At 39.7% G+C, this 16,395-nt stretch overlaps 1 protein-coding gene across 2 annotated transcripts in view; it reads left to right on the top strand.

Moving 5' to 3' along the window:
* The first annotated feature begins 3,130 nt into the window (after positions 1-3,130).
* Positions 3,131-16,395, top strand: part of CCDC25 (coiled-coil domain containing 25) — a 39,321-nt gene continuing 26,056 nt past the window's right edge. Inside the window, exons 1-3 of one of the 2 annotated variants that reach the window (XM_021698793.2) lie at positions 3,131-3,246; positions 8,198-8,245; positions 12,301-12,340. In XM_021698793.2, the coding sequence (XP_021554468.1) occupies positions 3,219-3,246; positions 8,198-8,245; positions 12,301-12,340 (116 nt within the window). In that variant the 5' untranslated portion in view covers positions 3,131-3,218. The remainder of the gene's footprint in view (positions 3,247-8,197; positions 8,246-12,300; positions 12,341-16,395) is intronic. The other variant, XM_021698794.2, reaches the window with a different exon arrangement.

Below are 16,395 nucleotides of genomic sequence, written 5' to 3'. Positions count from 1 at the left end.
AAAAAAAAATTTAAAAAAAAAAAAAAAAAAAGAGTTTCTAACCACAGGATGAGACTCACTTGTCATAGTTTGAAGAATGCTGCTTCCTTTTTCTTGGAGTAAAAGCTGACATCTTCTTAACTGAACTCCTAAAAGCAATAGGAAAATTATAATAACCAAATTTATCCAATATGTACAAAAATCACTATATCAAAATTACACTTTTAGAGTCTGAAAAGGTTTTTTGATGGATGAGGTATTTTAAAAAGCAAATCACTTTGGGGCGCCTGGGTGACTCAGTCGTTGGGCGTCTGCCTTCGGCTCAGGTCATGATCCCAGGGTCCTGGGATCGAGCCCCGCATCCGGCTCCCTGCTCAGTGGGAAGCCTGCTCTCCCTCTCCCACTCCCCCTGCTTGTGTTCCCTCTCTTGCTGTGTCTCTCTCTGTCAAATAAATAAATAAAATCTTTAAATAAATAAATAAATAATAAAAGCTTATTAAAAAAACCAAATCACTTTAATGAACACTTAATAAATAAATTAAAAAAAAGGAAAACACTGCATCACCATAGCAATTAAGAAGAAATAAAAGCAGAATTAGTACATCTGTTTCAAGCTGGAAAATGACCCTACCAAGGAAGAAGTATTTTTTTTTAAATTCCATTTCAGGACACATTTTCCCCTTTAGTCAGCCTGATTAATTAACACCAAATTTAAATACTCTATTGGGATATCTCCTTGTTGATCTCCCTCACCAGAACCTACACTTCCTTAATAAGCCATTTAACACATTTTCTTGTTGGTTTAACTGTCTTCCTCAACAGCCTGAATGCTCAATGAAGGCAGAGACCGTTTCTAGCTTTTTCTTCAGAGTTCAGCAAGAAAACGGGTTTAGCATAATCCTCTCCCATCTTACTAAAGAGCCTAGAACAAGCCGCTTGTTCCTTGTTTATAAGACTTGGACCTCCTCCGGCTGCTGAAAATAAACACAATCATGCACGTTAATTCTCGAGCATGAGACAGCCTGGTTATGTTGCTCAGTAGTTTCTTCTCCTTCCTTCGGATCAGGTACATTAAAAAAAATAATACACAAATATGATTTCAAGGTGAAACAGAAAACCAAGGTCTCTGGAACTCAATGTTGAGTAGCGGCTTAAGAGAAGACACTTCTGGGGCTGAATGAGGAAAGATATGACAGAAAAGCGCGCCTGTCCCCGAACCTTGTCAGGGCAAATAGACAAGGAAACCCTAAGTCAGAAAAATGGAAACCTGGTGACCTCCAAGTGCGGAGAACCCCCGGGTGGTTTCGGTCTTGAGCCGCCGTGGCGCCAAGCCCTGAGCTAAAGGTCTTTTTCCTTGACATTCACCCGCACGTTCCACAGAATCTCCATTTCTCCTCAGTCTTCCGCCCCACGCCTCGGCCCCCGCAGCTCTTACCTGAGGTTCGAAGCCGGGAATCTCTCTTTGGAGGAGCCAGTTTCTCCTCCACTGTATTCAAATTACCGCGCGCCCGTGAAGGCTGAAGCTGCTGCGTTCTGATTCGCCGCTTTTCAGACCTTCCAAGGGCTGGCTCGGTGATTGGTCGCTCACTAGCCGTTGCCCCGCCTATCCGGGAGGTGGTCTCCAAGATTCTCCCGCCCTTAGCAGGTGAAATGCTCTCTTCACGCAAGGAATCCACGCCTTCCATAATCCCTTGCGGCAGCTCCGGGCTCCGTTCTCGAGGTCGGGGTGGGGGGGGTGGGGGGGGGTCTGGTTTAGATGCATTCTGGGAATTGTAGTTTTCGGCAGAATAAAGTCGCCCTCTTGAGGTTGAGGTACCTTCTGGGGTTACTTGGTTTAGCATGTTTTTGTAAAGTAGCCTCCCCAAGATTCTCGAGGCAGTTATCTTTCACATTTGAAGCTTTGTCCATTAATTTAACTTTTTTTATTAGTAAAACGTTAGATTTCTAGTTCACTTTTTATTTTTCAACTTAAATTAAAAAAATTAAATCATGGCTCTACGCATCTGTGATGTGCCAGGCAGTCTCACACCCTTTACGAGTTTTATTTCATTTACTTCTCCTCACAACCTGTGAGATACGTATTATCATTCCCATTTTACTGAGACTAAAACCGAGGGCCTGAAAACAAGTACTATTTATAGGATATAGCTAGGTTCTTGCTTTGGGAAGCCGTACGGTTCTTAAAGTACCCATGGGTTGTCAGCTACTGTTATTATCTTTGTGTCACCAGATCCTGGTAGTCTTTGGCACATTTTTAGTTCTAAATAAATTTAGTTAAAGGATGCACTTTACTTCATAGAATGTAGTCTGTCGGAGTGAAGAGAAATAATCAGGTCAAAACTAACTGCTGGGGAGCTTTATATAAGTAATATTATTCCCATTTGACAAAAGCAGTTAGATTTCTAAGTTTCATTTGTTTGGAATTTGCCCTCTCACAGAGGTAATAGATGGCCGATCTTAGATTTAACGGTAGAACAGTCCCGAGTCCAAACCCCAAGAAGCATATGCCTCTGGGGAATATCATTAACAAATCACTTTAGTTGAGCGCTCACTATGTTCTAAACCCTTTACGCCTGTTAACTTACTTAACCTTAGAAAAATAATCTATGAATGAGTTGCTCTATTCATCTTCATTTTGTAGATCAGGTAACTGAAGCACAGAATGTGCCCAACAAACGCCTTACAAGTGGTAGAGAATATGAATAGTGGAAGAATTCGCGTTCATTTCAAAATAAAATGAGCTCCTACTACGTGCCAAGTACTGTGATTGGCGCAGTGAACGCGTATCTGTGAAGCAGGCAAATGGTTTCAATGCTGTCAGGGAGCCCGTCAGCGGGTGATGGGTAGCAAATATAACCAACATATAGGCCCATTCGATGGAGATTCTAAAAATAATGTCGGCCAAAAGTATTTATCTTTTAAGAAGATAGAATCTCCCCGCTGCGTTTCCCAACCACGAATTGTCCTAGCTCCATCTACTTTCCTTCTTCAACTCCCAAACCAATGAATGCCATTAGCCCACCTGCACCCTACCCCGCCACCGGCACCCTTCCGTACCCCGCCCCCCCCCGCCAGGATTAAAGATGGCGCCAACGGGCTGGCGTTATGACGCGACCCGACGTCAGCCGGAAGTGTGTGAGGAGTTCCGGGAAACAGCCGGCCTCCGCTTTCTGGTATCCTGAGCTGGCGAGTTGAGTGCTTGTGTTTCGCGCTGGAGTATCTGCGCCGCCGCCGGGATCATGGTGTTCTACTTTACCAGCAACAGCGGTGAGTGGGCGCCGTGACCCCCTCCATCCTTGCTCGACAGCGGGGCTCCGAAGCCGGGAACCCCAAGCTGCTGTTCAGCCTGAACTTCATCCTAAAGCTGCTCCTCCTCGGCAGTGGGTGCTTCTTCCTGCCCCCTTTCGGTCCCCACTTTGTGTCCGTCCCTGTCGTCCCCGTGTGCCCCTTTTCAGGGCCTGGGGGGGGGGCGTAGATGGACCATCACCCCTGCTGTCTTTGCATCCGGGAGTTATTTTTCCTCGGAAAGACCTCCCTTCGCTACCTGGAATTGGGCAGTTTGTGGGCTTCTTTACACCCCCGTCGCAGGTGTCACTCCCACCTCCTTGGCCTTTATTCTGACAGCGTCCTGGTAATTACCCACTTTGTGGGAGAAAGGAGACACCTGCCAACCACACTGCCTTCCAGGAAGTGCGCCCTACCCTTCTAGGATAGCGTTGTAGGTCCTGGAATGCAACAGAAAACAATAAAAAGACCGCGGAGTGGCGGTACAGCCACTCACTGGGCAGAGTTGACGTCCCAGATCTCAAAAATTGACATATGATAGTGTTTCTGATTTGTCTTTGGCAGCCAAGGAGAGCGTGCTTTTAGTTCCCAGGAAGTGCTGTATCTTGACCTCGTTTTTTCTGCGTATGTTGTTCCCTTTGCCTGATCAATCGCATTAATTCCCGTAAGACAGCTCTGGCTCATCTTTTACAAATGACTCTCCCAGCCTAACTCCCACCCAGAGGTTGCTTAGCTAAACCTCTTTGGGGCACTCTCTTAACACCCCGTGTGTATCTTTGGTATTGCTCTTATCATATGGTATTAAATGCTGTCTGCTTAATCTAGAGTGTAAGCTTCTTGAGGACAGGGGCAGGATCTCCTTGTTTCCCTAGTCTAGTGCCTGGCTCATAGTAGTTAATAAATGCTTGTTGAATAAAGCTATTTTTTGACTTAGTCATAGCACATACTATTCTGTTGTTACTCTCTTTGCTTGCTTGTTAAACATGAGATTTAAGCGAAACTAGCCCCATGTTGTTGAATAGGGTGATGATACTTTCCCTAAAGATGAGAACAGTAAGGCCCAGGGAATTTGCTCACAGACTGCCCCCCCCCCCCAATTCCATCACACTGTCACATCTCATTATTTTTTTCAGTAGTCTAGATTTCCACAGGGTGCCATAAACCATTTCCTGCCTTTATAGATTTGGTTTGTCTTACCCATATTATTAAAATTACCAGAAACAATTCACACTAGCCTGAAAAGCCGTTATAGGCCCCTAATAGCATCCTCCCTCTTTTTTGTTCACACTTTGTCCTAACTCCAACATCTCTTTTTAGCTTCTCCACTCATGAGAGTTCGCGACAACATAGGTATCCAAAGAAGCCCAACAATGGAATAAAAAATACAGGCAGGGTACATAGGTACTACATGTATTTTATGTTAGCTGCCTTATTCTCCTTAGAGCCATTCTAAATTCTTGGAGCACTATTCATATTTACACAGATGCCTGTAATAGAACAATGTTTCAGCAGATTATGGGTCATATTTTTCTCATTGGCTTCCATTAAAAGGTTAGAACTGCTTCCTGTTGGAAAAATATTTGGACTTTAACAAAACGTACTTGGGCAGCAAATCTTTAAAATTGCAAAAGGGGCTCCTGGTTGGCTCAGTCGGTTAAGCATCTGCCTTCGGCTCAGGTCATGATACCGGGGTCCTGGGATGGAGCCCCATATCGGGCTCCCTGCTCAGCGGGGATCCTGCTTCTTCCTCTCCGTCTGCCCCTCTCCCTCTCTCAAGCTCTCGTTCTCTCTCTCTCTCTCAAATAAATAAAATCTTTAAAAAATAAAATTGCAAAGTTAATGAAAAAATTATAACTTTGTCAGTAAAATAGTAATAAAACTTTAACATATTCCATTAGAGAAAACAACCTAAACATACAGAATCTCCAGGAAATGACTTCGTATAGCTAGCCAAGCTTTTCAACCAACTTAGGGTTTACTGTATAAGAACTTTTTTTAAATGGGGAGAAAATCTCAATACAAAGTTATTGCCTTTCCTTTTAAAATTAGTATCTAAAATCTCTTAAACTTTATTCATGTTTCATGCTCTGTCCTAAGGAAATAATGAAACATTAGCCTTACTGTATTTCCACTGTCAAATTCAAGACCATCTGATTTATGGACCCACGAAGTATCTGCACTTGGCTCATTAAGTGCATCTGTACTTTTAGTACCTTTTAATTGCGTCTACCTCAAGATAGATTGTTATGTAAATTATGAAATTATCACAGAGCCTCTAAAGTTGGATTGGTTGCTACACCTGAATCCGGTACCTTTAAGATGACTAGTTTCATACTAATCAACCCTGTTCTTTGGGCAAGAGTAACAAAAGTACTAGAATAATTCAATTTACATTTCCTTTATCCCTATTAACATACACAGGAACTTCATTCAGACTTCTTGCTCAGCAGTCATGCTCCTTTTTATTTTGAATTTTCTATTTTGACTAATTATGGTCTTTCAGGAAAGTTACAAAATTAATAAAAGATTTCCTTTATAACCTCTCAGATCCCCCCAAATTCTAACATTAGAACTTATTTCTTTCTTTTCCTCTTTTTCTTCATCTCCCTCTCTCCACATACGCATGCACACGTACACACACACACACATTTTTTCTTGAGCCATTTGTTGGTCACATTTTACCCCTAAATACTTCAGGGTTCCCCCCCCCCAAAATCAAAGATGTTCTATTATCAAAAAGCATTCCTCATTATCAAAATTAGGAAATTAACATTGCAGCAATACTATTAACTCATCAGCTTTTATTCGGTTTTCATTGGTGTCCTAATAATGCATTTATAACAAAGGAACATTACAAATCGTTGTTGCATTCAGTTGTCATTCATACTCTTCGGCCTATTCTAATCTGGAGCAGTTGCTCAGTCTTTGTCTTTCATGACACTGTTGAAGAATTATTTTGTAGAATGCCCCTCAGTTTGCATTTGAGTTATGTTCTTAATCACCTCATTTTATAGTCAACCATCCAAACAATTGTCTGTCACTCTCTTGGCTATAATTTAGATGGCTTAGCCTGCACAAACAGCTTTATTTTATATTAATCATTTGAAAAATTACTTTCGTTCTGATTATAAAAACCATCCATATGTTTGGTAAGCCAGCTAGCCAAGGTAAGTATTGTTAACAGTTATATGTATATCTTCCCATACATATAAAGAAATAGGTACATATGTTAAGCATCTAGTTGTAAACATGCATATACAACTATATATTCATTTTTTACAAATTGAATCTTGCTGTATGTATAGAAAAATACTGTTATTTAATTTCTACCTTTTGTTTTCGGTGGGTAGGTGGTATTTTGTTTATGGATGTTCTACAATGTGTTTAACCAGTCTTAATGAGTGTTTAGGTTGTAAAAAGAACATCATTGCTTGATAGAGTAATTATAGCATATACTTAGTGGTGACATTACAGGATCAAAGAGGGTACACATAGGATAAGGCTAGGTTGTTCAGAGACAATCTGAAATGGTTTTATTTCTGCACTTCTGCCATTTGTTATAATGGCTGTTCTGGCTATGCTAAGGCCTTACCAAGCTAATGTAATGGTCAATTATAGACAAGTATTTCTGTCAACTAGTCAGTGCAAATATTCTCTCCTTTCCAGAGGGTTCTCTCAACTACTTCCAGGTAATTTTGAGTTGTGATCATTATAACTGTTGACTGAAGGAAATGGGATTTTCCTTCCTCGAGAGAGGCAACTATGATTGATAATTTAAAGAGCTTCTCATTGCTGAAAGTACAGGCAATTTATTTAAGAATTTAAGAATTTATACATGAGCGTGCTACCCCCTGGCCTTCAGAGCTCCACTCACATGTACTAGTTCTGTGCTCTGAGTGACAGCCAACAAGCTGCCCAGACTGGGGGCCCAGTGACAATATATTAACTCAGGAGTTTAGATCCAGATGGGGTCAAACAAGTTTGGTAGACTAGCTTGGAAACCCAGTGCCCAGATAGAATTTCAATTTCGGAAACTTAACTTTTTGTTTGACTCCAGATGGAGGATGCCTGCAGTAAAAGACACTAGCTCAGTAAAGCAAATGTCATTTCCAAGGTAAGCCATACCTAGAATATTCAGTTTGGTTTAAGGCAGTGGTTCCTAACACTTCACATTGGAAATAGTTGAAGAGCCTTTAAAAAAACACACCATTGCTTATCCACCAGAAATTTGGATTTGGTTAGTCTTAATGGAGCTGGGACATAATTAGGTGATTCTAATGTGTAATCAGGGTTCAGAGTCACTGATTTAGAAGATGCTTGAAAAACCATCTTTCCCCAGAATGGGATAGTCCATTATAATATGCAACACACCTGGAAGGTAACTAATATTGCCTAAATAGAAGGCAGTCATGTCAAAAACTAGTTGAGTTTTTTCATAAACTAAAAGTTGAGTTTTTTCATAAACTAAATAAAAGTTTATGAAAAAACTCAACTAAGTATTGGAGCCTATTTTTAAATGGTTGAGGTGAAGGTTGGGTTGTTGTTTGTTTTTTTACTCTTTTGAAGAAGGCAAAATATAGGACTGAACTGGAATTGTATTGAACTGTATCCCTGATGAAAGTAGGGAAGTGGCTATTCTATAATAAGGGTCAATAAACTTGTTCTATTTGGGCCAGGTGGTAAATATTTTACACTTTGTGAGCCACATACAGTCTCTGTAGCTTTATTCTTCCTCATTTTGTGTTTTCAACTCTTTAAAAATGTAAAAGTCATTTCTTAGCATGGGGGCTGTCCAAAAACAGGGCTGGATCTGGCATCTGGGCCATGTGTTGCCAACCTCTAATCGAAGCATTTGTCATGTATTTTTCCCATGAAGCAGTTTTGTTGGGGATGAAGTTCTCTAACTGTTTTTTATATTTTTGTTTTGTCTTAGTTAACTCATCTGCTTACACTATTTACATGGGAAAGGATAAATATGAAAGTAAGTTTTTCAAAAGCATTTGATTTTGAAATTTCCAGCAGGTAAGTGTTAACTGCCTTCTCCCCCACCCCCCACAGTTGGTCGGATATGAGTTTTCAGCTAACTACTACTAGTTAAGCCCATTATGAGGAACTTCAGTGGGTTAACTTTCCTAGAATTTAGTTATATCAAATAATATTGGGGCCTATTGGACCACTTGTTGCTGATTAGAAACTTAACTTTTACTAAGAGTTTTGTGGTATTGTTTGATTTAGGGTGATACGAATCAGAGGTTAACCTGTGCTAACTTACGGAAGTAAAAATCATCTGTGACTTGATTGAAAAGATCATTTTCTGTACGTTTTTACCACATTTAAGAATAGAGGAAACATACTTTTAGGGTTTTTGAGGCTAAAGATGGCTCTTTTTGAGTTATGAAGTGTTAACATTTTTTCAAGCTTTGTTGATCACGCTCATCAGAATGAAATCCATTATTCCATATTGTACACACTGATGTAACTAAAACGAAAATTTACAAAAAAATACCCATACTCTTTGCTATGCCCTCTTTTCTGTTTTGTTTTATTTTTACAAAGCTAGACTCAACCAGCTAAATTAATTTCTTGACCCACTAATCAGTGTGAACTAAAGTTTAAAAGGGAAAACTGCTTGCTCTGGAGTAGTAAGTTGACAGCACTGAGCTGAGGGAGAAAAGATCTGCAGCAGGGGAGCTTGGAGACCTGACAGAGCACTCTGCTTTAAGCTTGGAGAAAACACAGTGGCTCTTCTCACAGGGGTAGTGTCACATTTTGGAAAAGAAGTCAGGCCCATCTGTGTTAAAATCCCAGCTCTTAGCAGACTAGCTGTAGTACTTCACCTCTCTGAACCTCACATTGCTGAGATGTAAGGAGAGCATCATGGGCCAGTATCAACCTTGCAGGGGTGTGAGGGGTAAATGAAAGAGCCTGAGTAAAGCGCCTGGCCCAGGGTGGGTGCTCAGTAAACTGACGGAGTTTTTTTAGCTCTCCAGAGCTGGCTCCTCCCTCTCCTGGGACCACTCCAGGGCTGGGTGACCGCTTCAGTAATCTGAGAGCTGGCCAATTCCCTCCAATTACTTTTCTTTAACCTCCGGGTATTGCTTTTTTTTCCCCCCCCGCAAAACCATCAGTCTGTTCTAGGTGCAGTTTGAAACTGACAACAGTTTAAACTTGATTCTCTAAAAGAGGCAAGTATAACATTCTTCAGTATGAGACATTTGACATGAATGAAATAAATAAAGCCAGAAAGGAAAAAATGTCAAAGAACAGTAATGTTGTATATTACTGTAGTATATATAGATATATAACTATAGTTAACATATACTCATATCTAATACAACACATACAGTGTAACATATATAAAATACGTAATGTGATTTATGTAATAGCTGTGTAAATATGTATAGTTATTATTCAGATCTATATAAATGGTTTAGAACTTTGCAATGATACTGGTTGCCATAAAGCAGAATCAGAATAAGCAAGACTATTACATCCTATCCAAGAGAAAAAAAACAAAAACAACCATAAAATAATTTTTAAACAGTTTTTCCTTATAATGAATTTATGCCATTGTCTCTGGTGTGACTTATGGAGAAGCAGACTGCTGTATATTAATACTTGAGTTTTCTATTTCTCCTAGTAACTCATACATCATCATAGGTAATTTGTATTTTTTTCATTGCATCCTCCTGATGAATGTGGCTGAGAAGGGGGTGCTATCTCCTTGTATGACATTGAGCAAGGAGGCACTGTTAGAACCAGTCCTGGTTATCTACAGTAGATATGGATCCACACCTGGTCAAATCTGCTTTTCTTTCTACCACATCAAGGATACAAGACCAAGACTTAGGTTACTGAGAAGCACCTAAAGGAGAGCTGCTGCGTACGGTTGTGAGGGTTTTGCACTGTGTGACTCTGGGCCGGGAACTTTCTTACAGTGAAGGACTGCACTGATACTGCTTCCCACTGATGGTCTCCTGGTGGTACTGACCTAAGGCAGCTTTGCCAGTGACATTCCCACCATGTCTCTTTTTTCCTTCCATTTTAGTTTATCATTTGCTGGGGCTGATCTTCTTGGGGCCATATGCCAACCTGTCTGAGTAGCCAAAGAGGAAGATGTGGTCTGTGCTTTTACAGCATTAAAGGTGGAGACGTGCACACAAAAATAATGGGTCATTTTGCTGTGAACCTAAAATTCTCTAAAAAATGATGCTTGTTTTAAAACGTATGGGTGAAATGAAGCAATATGAGTAAGTGCTGTAGCAGTAGAGGGGGCAGAGAGTAAATGTGATTGCGAGAGAACCAAGCAGGCTTCGTGGAGAAGGGTTAGGATGGGCTTGATTGCAGCCCATTTAAAGGAATGTCGGTTGTAGAAACTTGTACCTACAGATATAAATCTAGATACACAATTTATGCCTACAGATGTAAATTTAGATTCTTTCCAGAGCCCACTGGAGTAGTGTTTTGCTGTCATTAAAATGTCTGTAGGAAAAAATCTATGTATAGAACTTTTTTTCCCCATGACCACTTGGAGTCATTTGGAGGTGTCAGCTTTCCTAGTCTGCTTTGTAAGAAAGGTATTACATTTCTAAAGTACCCCATTTTCTAGTGCTCCTAGCGCTTCATACTTATGTCTAATAGCCTTGATGACTTCATACAAATGACTAGATGGAACATAAATGAATTTTTAATTGAATAATTAACTTTCACTAAAAAGCTTGCAGATGTTTTCTTTTGATTAGCCAGCAGGTGTCACCAGGGAGCCAAACATTGCCTGACTGAGGAAAAGAGGTTTTTATATTTCCCTTTACTTTTTTTGATTACTTGTTGGCTATTGGCTCAGCTTCCCGTTTAAGCTAGTAGAAAGCCCTTCAGAAAATTTATGGTGTCTGCCGTTTCTGAGAGTACCCTCATCCAAGATTTATCATCCTTTTGTTTTTCTGGAAAATGAATACCTTTCAAGTTAGATAGATTATACTCTCTTGGGTACATTTTAAACCATCATATCAATCATTTTGTTTGCCTTACAGTTTTTAACCTTGTGTCTAATACTTTAAATAATGCTTTTGTATTAAACACAATTAGTTTCTAATTATTAACGTGGCTACTGGGAATGTATATTGATATTACCTTTCTGTAGTGATATATGTTATTAGCCTTAAAAATGTGAAAGTATACATTTTGAATGAATAATTCACCTTTTATAAATATGCTTTGAAAGAAATAATCAGGAATGTGGACATGTTTATTTTAAAAATATTTACTGAAGCATTTATAATTAAAAACAATCCAAATCTGAACAGTAGAAAAGTTTATTCACATGATAGAATTAAGTAGTCATTGTTTCCAAAGAACTTTTTCATTTTTTATTTTACTTTGATCTAATAAATACATAGCTTAAAATTTGAAATAGTAACAGAATGCATATCATAAAAACATCAGTTTTTCACCCTATCCTTTCCAACACCCATGTTCCATCCCACAGAGACAGTTAGTTTTAATTTCTAGCTGTTTCTTCTATTTTAGTTTTCTTTTTGTATGTGACAGAATTTTAGGTGATTTTTATTTTCTTTTTTATACTTCTGGTGGTTGTTTTATCTTCTAATGTTCTACAGTTTTATAATTGAGAGGTCTTTTTTAAAAAGTAAAATGCAGTCCACTGATTAGCAAAGACATTTTAACAAATAAGTTTCTTACAGTGAATCAATTTTCTAAGACCTCATCTAACTTATTAGCTGCTCTAATTTGAAGTTTTACTACCTTTTAATGGAAATATCTTTGAAGTTTCTTGTAAGTATTATTGTAAAAATAATAATTATGATGGCCCAAATGTAAGAACCATTTTTACAAATTTTTTTTTTCCTGTATTTTTCAAGCATCAAAGCCTCTGAATTACTCTTTCTTCCATTAAGGGAGAGAAACACTTGTGGAAAGGCTTGGTATTTCTCCACTCCCCCGCTTACTGTAAACTCTGGCATATTTTCATCTGACAGGTTATTTTTAACCTTTTCTTTGTTTTCTTGTTCCTCACTATAGATGAAGATCTAATAAAGCATGGCTGGCCTGAAGATATTTGGTAAGTAACAACTTTGGTTCTGCTTTCTATGCCTTATTTACTTTCTTAGATTTGGCCAACCACCTGACTTTTATGATGAAACCTAGAACTCTTGCTTTGCATTTTGTTTATGAATGGTCAGTGGTAAGTAGCTGCCTGCCAGCCCCCTTTGTTTATAATTGCCGTGTAAACTGGGGATGACCATAGAGGCTTCTGGAACCAAGACATTCTTTAACCTCATGTGTGGTCTTCTCACAGTGGACTAGTGAGACCACCTCACTCAAACACTCAGACCACTCTTCTTGGAAGGCCGAAGGATGGATGAGGGCTTCACAGGTAGCAGTGAGGAAAATAGAAGCTTCCGTGTAGATGGAATAGATAGAGCATCTGACCAGGTACAGCTTTAAAGAAAACATAGGCTGGGTTCCCTTTGTCTTCTCATCTCCCTCATGACGTTAGCCCTGTCTTGATCCAGCCTCTACTCCCTCTTTCTAAAATATTTTCTGGAAATTTAAAGAATAATAATTATACTTTCTTTGCCTCCTTCCAAGATAATTTATTTTTGCTGTTCACAAAACCCAGCCCAAAAAACGATGACCAGTGAACAAAAAACTCCTTCATTTTAGTTGAATTCTTTTTCTTTTCCAACTGCCTTAGAATGCCATATGGGCATCTCTACCACTCAGACCTCAAACCTTTTAGGAGGACATGGGCTCCCATGACTTTCATGTAACACTCTCGGGCTCAGTTTGCTTTCCTTTTCTGTCTTCAGCATCTACTCTTGTGATGTGTCTCTCCTGGAGCCTAATTCTATATAGAGAGCAGGGTGTGGTCTCCACAACTCCAAACACCACCCCCCCCCCCCCCCCCCCCCCCCCGGCCAAATGCTACCTAAAGATAAGCACACAGATCCTCTTGGCTTTAACAATAATAATGATGAACACTTACTGAATACCTAGCTATATGCCAAGTACTGGTAGGTGTTTACTTTATTAATACATTTAATTTCACAGTAGCCCTGTAAAAGAGTTACTGGTATTAAGCCCATTTTCAGATGAGGAAGCTAAGGCTAAGGGAAACTGAACAGATGTGTTCTGGTTGTTGCTGGCCCCCCAGCCGGCTCTAGTTTTGAATTACCAATTTCTTTCTTCCCTTCAGCTGCTGCTCTTTGGCTAAGGGTGCCTTCCTTCGTCCCTCAGGCCATTGCTGCAGCTCTCTCTGGACCTCTTTTCTCCAAGTGTGGGCCTGGATCCTTCACTCAATTCCCTAGAGACACAGAGGTTAGGCACTTTTTAGAAGAGCTGCTTGATTTTCAGTAAAGCGGACAGCATTGAACATTTAATAGAAAAACTGTTGCACAGAGACTAACTTAAGCTCCCCCCAGATGTGGCCATCCTCAGACCGCCCCCCCCAGGGCCAGCTGCAGACACCCACCAAGGGGCGTCTCCTCTCTTGCTCCAGCCTACCCCATTATGGAGGGGCTAATTCATGATGCAGAGGAAATGCTTTCCTGTTTGTCCTCGCTAAAGGAACCAAGAGGCACTATAAACCTGAGGAATTTTAAAGTCTTTTTTTTTTTTTTTAATTTCCTCCCTGTTCCAGCACAGTGGCCTGTCTTCTGAACTCAAATATCAGGTGTCATCAAGGTAGACACTGCTTCGTACCCCCTTACTTCAGGTGCGGGGTTTGCAGTGCCCAGGGCTTCTAGATTGAGTGCTGCTTACGTTCCTGGAACTTTAGACTATAAGTGTCATGAGGACAACGATTACTTTGTTTACTACCACATCCCATTACCTACCATAGGACCTGGCCCATGGTACACATTCAGTAAAAATTAACTAACTCTGCCTCTCCAGCGGTGATCTCTACTGGACATTTCTTCATAATAACTGCATTCTGGTATCTCCATTTTGGGCACCTGTCACCGAGCTGGATTATTTCAGTTGTCCTTAAAGCCCAAGGAGCTCCAGATCCTGTCAAGGGATATTAGAATGGCCACACCTGTTATGTAGTTATCTGCTGTGAATTTTTAAACATGTCAGGTTTGAGGCATAAATACCTGCATAGTAAAGGTTACATATTCAGATGCATCACGAAAGTCAATTTACTTTTTTTTTTTTTAATTAAGTGGAAGAGAAATTTCTAATTTACAACATACACCCTCTGTGTTCTGAGTTGGGTTTTTTATTTCATTATGGTTGATTATCTCCTGGAATGCTATTTAACCAAATTGGTGTCTACAGATACCTTGATACCCATCTTGACATCCTTGAGACTAATGACTGTTGTTGGAAGTGATTGACTTTCACTTTTAGAAGCTATTTGAGGCCTAATGTGAGGTAGAAGAGTCAGCCCTAAATTTCAAGACTCTTCTGTCAGTCCTGGAAACATTCCTGGGCATGCTAGGAATGATTCAGTTGATTGACATTCCGGGGCAGTTTTTCAGCGTGGTTCGCTCTGAGATAAATTTTGGAACTTTACCTGTGTGAACATCAGCATCTGAGTTTATACCAGAAAACCTTCTGAGGCACCTTTAAGCAAAGGATTTTCCCGGGACTAAATGAGAATGGAACTGAATTTATCTTTAAACAAAAGAAAATAGAAATAGTGTGTGTTTACTGCCTCCAAACTCCCTAATGAACAGTATTTCCAGGGACCCCACTTTCAGGAGTTAAATGACTCAGCTTCTGAGGGCCTGCATCTCTGCATCCCCCGGTCATTGATGCTCATTTATTGAGCTTTCTAGTCTCTGCATTCAGTAAAGAAAACAGTGATGAAGTAGAGAGAGAGGAAGATAACAAGGACAAGAAGGAACTAGGGAACTACTGGGCATGATTTAAACTTTTTGGAGTAAACATTTTAGAAGGTTTGGAAAGGTTCTTTTAAGGAAACTTGCTCACGATAGTTTGTTTACAGAATTGGCTTTTTTGTTTGTTTTTACAGTTCAACCAAAGCCCCATACTTCCCCACATTCCTCGTGCCCTTATAGAAGTATACCTACCAGCCTGGAGTTGGTCTGTGTATCAGCAGTGATATATTCCCTGTGTGTTTTGGGATTTCAACTACTTATGTATCGCTCCATTCGATGTATATTGAATTATTTGTGTGTTTCTTTTGACAAAACTCCACATCAGAGACCTTATCTTAAGGAAAATCAGAATACAATCGAGCTACTGTGGGTATGTAGGAAAGAGTTGTTTTAAATGGAGAACTGGCTTAAAACAAGTTGGAATGGGAGAAGTTACTTCTCAGCTGAACTTGCTTCCTAATGGGTTCTAATCCTAAGATCCTGAAAAAGGGTAATGAGCTATGTAATTTTAGATTTGCAAAAACACATTTTTTTCAGTGGAAAAGGCCGAGCTGAAGACACTAATCAGTCTCTTATATGGGAATGCAAATGAGTAAATGAACCAGTTGGGGAAAAATAAATGATTGTCCACGTCTGGCTAGCAGTAAAGGTTAATAGAACCTAGAGTCATCATAGACTGCCAAAAAAGTGTAATATTTTTCTGTATCCAAAGTGACTAACAAGATGCTTAACTTGTTGAAGAGGGAACACCATAATCTTAACTTTTATGTAGAACCATGCTGTCTGCATCTTGTACTAGGTGTGAGTGTGTGACCATTTTCACCTCTAAAAGATACATTATTGCTAAGAAAATGTCTAGAGAAATATATACCTCCTTAGGTTTTTACTGAAAACTCTTTAGCCTGGAAAGTTAGGAACTAAGGAAGAGACGATTAAAGTTAACAGAATCCCAAAGTGACCATCATGTGTTACTCTTGTTTGGTTCTAGAGTCCTGGGGGTGTCTCTGGAAGTAGAAAAGAGAGAAAGTCAACTTTATTTGGTGAATTATAAATATGAAAAACTTAGTATCTCAAAACGTTAAGACTAGGTAAGAAAGGAATTAAGTTTCGAAAGATTTCATTAAATTGGCAGATGATAGAGCCTTAATAAAAGGTAAATTTGGGACATTGGGATGGGAGGGCGTTCCGGATGTTTTTAGGACAATATCATAAAGGGCAGCCCCCATGCTTTCCCAGAAGCCCTGTATTAGGGCCATTGTCAGATGTG

The sequence above is a fragment of the Neomonachus schauinslandi genome, chromosome 2, assembly GCF_002201575.2.
Source record: "Neomonachus schauinslandi chromosome 2, ASM220157v2, whole genome shotgun sequence".
Taxonomy (NCBI): Eukaryota; Metazoa; Chordata; class Mammalia; order Carnivora; family Phocidae; genus Neomonachus; species Neomonachus schauinslandi.
Note: the sequence above shows the minus strand (reverse complement) of the source record. Positions and strands in the feature narration are given on the sequence as shown.